Source organism: Dipodomys ordii, unplaced genomic scaffold, assembly GCF_000151885.1.
Source record: "Dipodomys ordii isolate 6190 unplaced genomic scaffold, Dord_2.0 Scaffold97, whole genome shotgun sequence".
In the NCBI taxonomy this organism is placed as follows: Eukaryota; Metazoa; Chordata; class Mammalia; order Rodentia; family Heteromyidae; genus Dipodomys; species Dipodomys ordii.
This window is the reverse complement of record NW_012267313.1, coordinates 2,338,762-2,348,424: the sequence shown is the minus strand read 5'-3', so window position 1 is coordinate 2,348,424 and position 9,663 is coordinate 2,338,762. Positions and strand designations below refer to the sequence as shown.

General features: G+C 36.8%; 1 protein-coding gene across 3 annotated transcripts in view; it reads left to right on the top strand.

Annotated features, from left to right (window-relative positions):
• The window catches only part of Ptprk (protein tyrosine phosphatase, receptor type, K), a 515,496-nt gene extending 509,547 nt beyond the window's left edge, over positions 1-5,949 (top strand). For 2 of the 3 annotated variants that reach the window (XM_013026891.1, XM_013026889.1), the window contains 2 exons: positions 827-962; positions 4,459-5,430. In XM_013026891.1, coding sequence (XP_012882345.1) covers positions 827-962; positions 4,459-4,512 — 190 coding nt within the window. In that variant the 3' untranslated portion in view covers positions 4,513-5,430. Of the gene's footprint in view, positions 1-826; positions 963-4,458 lie in introns of all 3 variants that reach the window. The other variant, XM_013026890.1, reaches the window with a different exon arrangement.
• Positions 5,950-9,663: the final 3,714 nt, after the last annotated feature.

The window sequence follows — 9,663 nt, the reverse complement described above, 5'->3', positions numbered from 1 at the left end:
TAACTAGTATATGTCTGAGTCAAGCAGAAAAGTTCAGATAAGTTGATGTTAGGGAAATGAACCCTAAGATATGTATTCAAATGTTTTTTTCTTTCATGAGATTGTTTCTAATACATTTATAAGATTATTTCTTTGTTGCTTTGTATGTCCCTCCCCCACGGTATAACCCCTGCCTTCAATGTATTTGATGTTGGTATAATTTGTGGAGGGGAAGGGAAAAAACAAATCATTCAAATAGGGATACAGGTAGATCAACAACATTGTTGCAACAATGCAACAATGAGATGTACAAGTCGTTATGTGGAAAACAAACTTTACAACTTTGGTGGGGGGGGGACGGGCGGAGGTGGGGGAGGATGGGAAGGGATGGGAAGGGGAAACAAGAGGAGGCTACAATGCTTGATAAGAAATGTACTCATGATCTTGCCCATGTAATTGTAACCCCTCTGTACAGTATTTTCACAATAAAAAAAAAATGAAACTCTTGAATCTACCATATTTCTCATAATAGGATAAACCAGTAACTGACTTTCATTTTTATATTCTCTAAATATTGTTATAGAATTGCTTTATGATTTAAACTCTTTTGAACACTACACTAAATGTCAAGGTATCCAGGTTATTCCTCCAGGAAGCTCCTGAGCTAACTCAGTCTCGTATTTCCTATTTCCTGCCCCATACACACACATGCACCTACAGAGAGCAAAATCAAACACAAATGGAACAACATTTAAAAGCTAATGTTTTCTTCTCTCAAATAAATGTAATATTATGGCTTAGGGTTCCCTAGAGCTGCCAAAAATAAATTTGTTTTCTCTACTTTCAGAAATGGTGGTGGGCGAAGTGGCATGTTCTGTGCTATAGGCATTGTTGTTGAGATGGTAAAGCGACAGAATGTTGTAGATGTATTCCATGCAGTGAAGACACTAAGAAACAGCAAGCCCAACATGGTGGAAGCCCCGGTAAGTCACAGGGTTTCAAACTCATAAAGGATCTTAGAAATGGGCTTATAATGATTTCATTTCATACAGATGAGAAAATAGACTATTGTGGGGATCTTCCCACTAATTTTTAGATTGTGGAGTATCTCCCTTCCGTGTCAGCTCATCACATGTCACATAAACTGTTACTAATGACAAACATTGTGGTTTCATGTAATATACTGAATTTTTTCCCATTATCAGTATTTGCTTTTTAAAAGATCTTTAGTAAATGGTTCAAGATGAAAGTCTGCTATCAAAGCTCTTTTCTCATTTTTCTCCTTTTTATTTTATTTTGTTTGATTTTTTACTGCTAGTGGGACTTGAACTCAGGGCCTCAGATGCTCATATTTTGGGTTTTTTTTCTTTTCTTTCTTTTCTTTCTTTCTTTTTTTTTTCTTCTCAAGGCTATTACTCTACCACTTGACTCACACTTTCACTTCCTGCTGATTAATTGGCATTAAGAGTCACACAGACTTTTCTGCTGAGCTGACTTGGAAACTATCTTCAGATTTTTGCCTTCTGAGTAGCTAGGATTACTTACAGGCAAGAACCACTAGCACCCAGCTTTATTTTCATTATGTAAGGCATATTGAGTTAAGTACTAAAACATTTATTTGCAATCATGTTCATAGGTTGCCTTGTCTTTGACACCCAGATAATTGTATTTTGTTTTGTTCTGTTCTGTTTGTTGATTTTCTTCTTTGCAGTACTAGTAATGGGACCCAGGTCCTCACCCAAGCTAGAGCTACAACCCTAACCCAACCATACTCTGGATTTTTAAAGGATAGCTGACACTGAATTCATTCTGATTTGTCTAATTAAATTAGAAATTATTAAACTATCATTGCTGACACTTTTCAGCTTTTATCATCTATAAAGTACAGGTCATGTGATGTCACAAGAGTTTGGGCTTGCAGAATCAGAATATGGCTTTCAAAATGGTATATGGTCTATGGGTATATATGAGTCAAGTTTCACTTGGGTGAAGCTGTATGCAAAGTAAAAAGATTATTACCTCTCTGACATTTTTTTTTACTTCTAAAGCAAGATATCTGGGTTTCACACGTGTACAAGATAGTTCAGATGAGCAGCAAGTGTGTAGCTGAGACTCAAGAGGAAAAACCAAAAAAACCAAGGCATCCTTGTTGATTGCCCTACCTTTATCAAGATGATCAGATAACTCAAATGAGCAATTCAATAAACCTTTCATGTATTTTCACCACTTCCTGCTTCTGGGTTGTTCACACAAGAGGTGAATTGCTTCCTGAGACAAAATTTGAAGACTTAGGTTTGTGCTATTTCATTTTGACAAAGGATAGCAGATAACTGCCTTTTCTCAAGTCTTTCACTCTCTCTCTTCCCCACGGACAGGATGATGCTGGTTTTGTCTAGATTGGTAGCAATCAACATTGAGAAAAGGGTGAATTTGAAAGATTTTGGGGGGAAGAATTTTCAGATCTTTATACAAAATGGATGGGGTACTATTTCTGCCTTTAAATCATTCTAATCTGAAGAGTTGTAAATTGCCACATTGAGGCTCTGGGAATCACTCCTGTCTTCAGAATTCAATGTTTGTTCTACATTTAACTTTATTATCTTGCCTTTTCTGGAAATTAAAATTTCTGTAGTTAAACACTGCCTTTATGGAATCTTCCATATTACTATTTTTTTCTTACATTCAGATCTAATTATTACTAAATACCCAGTTGAATCAAGGTTAATAATTAATTCAGGTTGCTAAAGGGTTGAGTTGTTTGGCCAGGAACTTTAGAGTTAAAATTAGTAGAGAATGTTTAAAGAGAGAGAACTGTTCCCAACACTTTTTTGGTTTAAAGAACCATCTACAAGATGGACTTGCCACAGCAGCAGGCTAATTTAAATCATATTTACTTTGAGAATTCTTAAGAGTGTTAAATACTTCTTAGTAAAACTTTTATAAATAATGAGTAATATTCATTTATAAATAATATTTATTTCAGATTGTTCTCTAGTATAACCACTTAGACTAAATTAAAAACTTTTCAATGAATTAAATATTGTACATCACAATTTGCAATACACTATAAGAATTTTTCTAAATCCTTAATAATGGACCAAGTCCATGGATTTATGACTCAAATTATTAGGTGTAACTCAAAGTTTTATTGCCAGCCAAGTTATCTGATGTAGAGAGAGGGGATATTAATAAAATTATATATACATAGCTAGCCATGAAAATTTCCAGAATCAGTAGCCATCCATGTAAAATTTACTTAAGTAGTAGTCTGGTGGACTATGTACCAAAGCAAAAATTAAAAATTTGAGTTGGGCCCTGGTTGTTCATGCCTGTAATCGTAGTTACCCAGGAGTCTGAGATCTAAGGATCTCAGTTTGAAGCCATCCCACTTGGTAAAGTTTATGATGAGACTCTTATCTCCAGTCAACCACCAGAAAACCAGAAAAGGTGTTGTAACTGAAAGTGGTAGAGCATGAGCCTTAGCAAAACGCTCAGGAATGGGGGCAGGGGGGGTAAGAAGGGAGTGCGGGTGTGAGAATGTGGCTTAGTGGTAGAGTGTTTGCCTTGCGCGAGTGAATCTCTGGGTTTGATTCATCAGTACTACACAAACAGAAAAAGCCAGAAGTGGCACTGTGGCTCAAGTGATAAAGTACTAGCTTTGATCAGAAGAAGTTCAGGGACAGTGCCCAGGCTCTGAGTTCAAGCCCCAGGACTGGCAAAAAAAATTTTTTTAAAGTGTTCAGGGATAGCATCCAGGCCCTGAGTTCAAGCCCCATGACCAGCTTTAAAAAAAAATGAAATTGGTAAAAACAATTCATAATAATTGACTTTGCTTTTATCTTTCTTTTCTTTTTTCCTGGGGAAAATAGACAATGTGGAGAAAAATAATAGCACACATCTTTGTAGACATAGTTTAAAAAAATAGAGAACCCACCTACCAATCCATATCACAGATTTTTGTATAATACTAAAAAGATTTTAAGTACCATGGAAAAGACACATAACAATGTCACATAAAGTAAAATATAAAATTATGTTTTGAATATTCCAAAAGAATTATCATTTTAACCATATACTTTAAAAAATTATATTAAATTAAGGCATTATCTTAACAATTTCTTCTCATGGAAGAATCATATCTCTTCTGCTTTTTTTTCTGTGCTGGGAAATATTTCTGTAATGATGAAGTATTACTGTTATAACCAGATTTTTTTTAATCTGGACAATTAATGATTCTCTTAACAAAAAAAAATAGGTGGGCAAAGATAAAATATTTTTCTTCATTGTTCTTTTTCTTAAACAAGGAATGATTAGACTCAATGTAAAATATGCCTAGCTATTCCTCTTGTATATAGAAAACAGTGATGTTGCTACTGTCAAGTGATCTAAATTGGGTGTTTAGTTTTCCTTTAGCAGCTATTCTCCACCATTAGCCTTTTTCCTAATTTCTCTCAACCCTTCTGTTGTGATGTTTTCCAGGAGCAGTACCGTTTCTGCTACGATGTAGCTTTGGAATACTTAGAATCTTCTTAGTCGGGTGAGAATTTCCACAGTGCATCCACACAGAAACCTGTTCATCTGTTGAGCCAGCAGCAGTTGTAACCTGTTACACCTGTGCAGAGAGATTTTAATGTGGGGGGTGGGAGGATTTTACATTTGAGAGGTAAAAGTATTTTTCTTATGAAGATGTATCTTAATAAAAAAAAGAGAACCTGATTACTTTCTATTGCTGTATTAAAGCATCTACATCTCATGCCACATGAAATATGTTTAATAAGAACCAGATTCAAATGACAACTTACTAGTGTTTGTAAAGTGAATACACAACATTTTCTCTCCTGCCTTAGGTAGAGCATCCACTACATGTTGCATGAATTAATACTTTCTATGTGGCATTTTCCTCCCTTTTTAAAATAAAAAGCTGTTGAATCCTTAAAGGAATAAGAACAAAGAAGAGCTGTGTAAATTCACAGTCAATTTCATTTTTATATGTTCCAAGTGTAGCAGATCTCTATATAAATATATAAATATATATAACTGTCTTATTTTCTTTTAATGTGCAATGATGGCTGGATCATTTAAAATTCTTTTTAGAAAATAACATAAGCCAAAGACTCAAGTGTAAATATGTCTATAAGGAAAAAGCACATTATATTTATTGGTTACTTACATTCCTTTTTTGATGGCAAAAATACTACCACCACGCAATCATTTTTGTTTCCTAAGATTTTTTTTCCTTTAGCGAAAATCAATTGTAAATGATTTTTGTAGATTATTTTTTGTATGTTTTAGTGTAATTAGAAGATAAACTTTTTATTCATAAACCAGGAAAGCAATGTCTTTATAGTGATTCCCTTGTGTACATGCTTGTGAATTAAATTTATGTAAAACACCTTGGCAATTGTCTTTTAATAGAGGACTGAATTAAAAACATTTTTTGCCAAAAATGTAGTTTTTTCACAATTTCATTAGTAAATAATAATGGTTTGGTGACCAGATTAGAGACACACACACCACCACATGTTGGAAGGCATAGCGGGTGAGCTGCACAGTGTTTAGCACAGCTCTGGAGCATTATTTAGGCTTTAAAGGAATCCATGTCTTCAGACTGATCAGTAACACTATCAGCAACACTGATGCTTCCTGGGGCGAGTATCAGCAAACTGTCGACTATCAAGGTGATAAAATGCTTCTTCCCATGTTTACATGCACAGGCCGTGGGCTCTGACCATATAGAAAGTGTGAGCAAATCAGTGTCAGCCTGATATGTGCATTTGTCATGAGACTCTCGCGTGAACTTCTCTAAATATGGTCTTGTTCCCATGCTCCATGAAGCTATAACTTCCCATTGTCAGCTTGCAGTTGACCGTGACTAAAGCTTTCTAGTGTCTTCATTCTAGATTGCCAATTCACTACATGGTGCTTCTAAAGATTTAATGGAAGTAAGTGTGAAATAAAGTTTTATAATTACAACAGTTACTGTTTACATGTCTTTTTCTCCTCTTAATTTTCAAATTTTTTCCTAAATTGTGGAGATCCATAGGCCACAAAATTATACTAAAGTAATAATGAATTTTTAAATAATTTTTCCTAATCTAAATGTCTTCCCAGGAGAATGAAAAATAAAATAGCCAAGGTCAGCCGGGCACTGGTGGCTCACACCTGTAATCCTAGCTACTCAGGAGGCTGAGATCTGAGCATTGAGACTCTGATAGCCAATAAACTACCAGAAAACCAGAAATGGTGCTGTGGCTCAATTGGTAGAGCACTAGCCTTGAGCGGAAGAGCTGAGGGACAGGGCCCAGACCCAAAGTTCAAGCCCTATGACCAACAAAAAAAAAAAATAGCCAAGGTCTCTCTTTTCTTCCTCTCTCTCTCTCTCTCTCCCTCTCTCTCCCTCCATCCCCCCTCCCTTCCTTCTTTCCTTTCTCTCTCTCTCCTTCCTTCCTTCTTTCCTTCCTTCCTTCCTTTTTCTTTCTTCTTTCTTTCTTTCTTTTCTTTCTTTCTGTTTTTTTCTTTCTTTCTTTTTTGGTTCTTTCTTTCTTTCTTTCTTGGTTCTTTCTTTGGTTCTTTCTTCCTTCTTCCTTTTCTCTCTACCTTTCTTCTACATAAGTGAATATCTGTGTTAGTTAGCTCTACATCACTGTGACAAAATACCTTAAGAAGAGTTTCATTTGGTGCACTATTTCAAAGGATTCGGTCCAGGGTCAGTTGGACCTGTGGCCTTGGGCCTATGTCAAGGCAGAACTCATGACGGACAGAAGGTTGGGGAAGAGAATGAGCTGTTTTTGTAGCAGAGCCCCCTCCTCCATAACCTATTGAACCACGAATCCATGAATGGAGTTGATTACCCCATTCAGGAGGTCAGAGATCTCATGGTCCTATCACCCCAAAGAACCTCGCTCTAAATATTGCTGCCTATGAGACCCTAGTCCTAAGCACACAAGTTTGGGGTTGGTAATCTATGATAGAAGCCATGACACTATCCACTTAAATAGCACATTTCTATACTTCTTTGTAACAATCTTGATCAAAAAATAATAATAATGGTCATTCTTCTGTAGTATGGAATTGGTGACACTGAGTCTAAAGACAGGGTAAATGGTGTGTCATTAGATTCAAATCAGAGGCTACTAACCCCCCTGTTTATATAATGTTGCAAGAGCAGTCACTTCATTCTTATTATTCATTATGAATTGCTTTTCTTAGGAAGCATTAACATTCTGAGCATCCCCAGGCTCTCCTTTGCCATGGACAAGTCTAGAGCAGTTGGGACTTTCATCGGTAAGGACTCTGCTGGGAAAACTATTTTTCAGAGAATCACGGAAATGTTTAACAAAGATGGAGGCTGTCTTAACCCTTTTGTTGCTATGACAGAAAACCTGATTGTGGAGGGAAACAAAGGCATTTATTTTGGCTCCTGTTCTGGAGGCTAGAAAATCTAGGAGCTTTGAATCAACACCTGCTCTTGGCTTCCAGGGAGGGCCTTTGGCTGGCTGCCTTCGGCTGGATGGACAGTGGAAAGGCAAGCACTTGCACATGAAGGAAAGAAGGGCCCTACCTCAGGATAGCTACCACGTTCCCACAAGAAAGATCTCCTCAAGGGAGTTTCACCCATCACCCAAAAACCACCTACTAGGTTCCCCCTTCTGACTTGAGTTTTACTAGAAACAAACCAAGCCTTGGCAAAGACACTTCACAAACACCTGCAAACTCATCCAGTATTCCTTTAGGTAGCAGTATTCTCTGTCAGTGCTTCAGAGGCTTGTATTTGCTGAAGGGTCATAATGTCATTCCAGCTCGTGTGAATATGTGACACCCTACCAAAGTCCTCTTGAATGCAGCTTCCACACAGTTCTTTCTGCATACATCAAGAAATCAAGGCAGGCAGTGGAGGCACAAGTCTGTAATCCTGGCTACTCAGGAGGTTATGACTTAAGAATATTGGTTCGAAGCCAACCCAGATAGAAATATCCAAGAGATTCTTCTTCCCAGTTAAGCAGAAAAAGCAGAAAGTATGAACCTTGAATGGAAAAACTAAGTAATAACGTGAGCTCTGAGTTCAAGCCTCAGTACCTTCAGCAAAAGGAAAAAAAAAAAAGAAAAGCCATCAGTCTGTGTGGCTTAACTAGTAGTGCCTATCTAGCAAGCACAGGACTGAGTTCAAGTCCCAGTACTACCAAAAAATATTTTCAAAAAAGAGAAAAATTCCATGCTTGCTTCATTTGGGTACTACAGAGGACAATTTATCAGGAGACAGCATGAGAGGTCTAACATTTTTCTAAGAACTCACAGTTGAGCTGGATAGGGTTATGCACACTTGTAACCCTAGCACTTAAGACTCTGAGGTCAGAGGATTAAGATTTCTGAGCCAGACTGGGCTATATAGCAAGTTTGAAGCCATCTTGGGCTACCTACAAAGACTTTGCACACACACACACACACACACACACACACACCCCAAAAAGCAAATGTTCATGCTTTATATCTTGAGGAACTTGGAGTAGATCCGTGCATGGCCAGCTCCAACCCAGCTAAATCTCTCTGGGAAGGCACCTTGGCAGAGTTTCAAAGAGTGACTTACTTTTCATTTTTCCATATCTATCAGTTATTCCTTAAATAGCTGTCACAAATTGGACTTCAAGATCCCTTTTCTATATACTAAGGAATGATGGGAATATGTGGGCCAGAGACACATGAGCAACTAGAAATTTATTCTTTTAACCAAGTACTCTTGAAACGTTTGTTAACCAACCCTCTAGTCTGAACTTCTTCTTAGCCTTTTCCTATTATTTACAGAGAGCATAGCATCTCGACTCCAATAATCATTAAAAGTCAAGGAAAGTATTCTTTATAGCTCAACTGAAAACATGAGAATCTATTAACTAAAAAGATCACCTTTGAGATTGGCCTCACTTTCACAAAGGAGTGATATTTGTCCTTTTGTTTAATTTCTTTGAGTTTGGCATTCATTTTTCTTTTTTTTTCTTTTTTTTAAGACTTGGATCTATATTTTTTATTTATTTTTTTTGTTGGTCATGGGCTTGAACTCTGGGCTTGGGCACAGTCCCTGTGCTCTTCAGCTCAAGGCGAACACTCTACCACTTGAGCCACAGCACCACTTCCTGGCATTGATTTTTCTTAACAAAATAACATGTAAACAACTTTTTGTCACCTACTCAAATGTAATATGTAATGTCTACCTTAAAAATATTAACATGGCCAGAAACCTCACACTCTTCACAGACACCCTGGAAAATTATATAATAGATAGGGTCAATATAATATTCTATTCAATACTATTTGTGTAAATATAAAAGACAACTGTCTGTGCTTCACTTGGTTACTTCTCCCTACACACTTCCATAAAATACCCCTATGACTTAGGGAGCTTGAAGTGGGAGTGATATTAGAATTAGTTCCCAATGCTGGCCTATTCAGTCTGCAGAGTAGAATATTATCTCTCCGAAACTAAAAGGGAAAGATTTGTCGTGGGATCTGTCTTACATAAGCTGTAAGTCACTTCTGGAATATAAATTTTCAAAAAAAATCAATGGAAATGTGATAGATATATAACACTTCTGAATGTCTAGCTCTTTTCAGAGTGAATTGAAGTACTAAACTGGAAGATAACCAACACCACAGAAGCACCATTGTTATCAAATCCTAGAAGAAATTAATGGA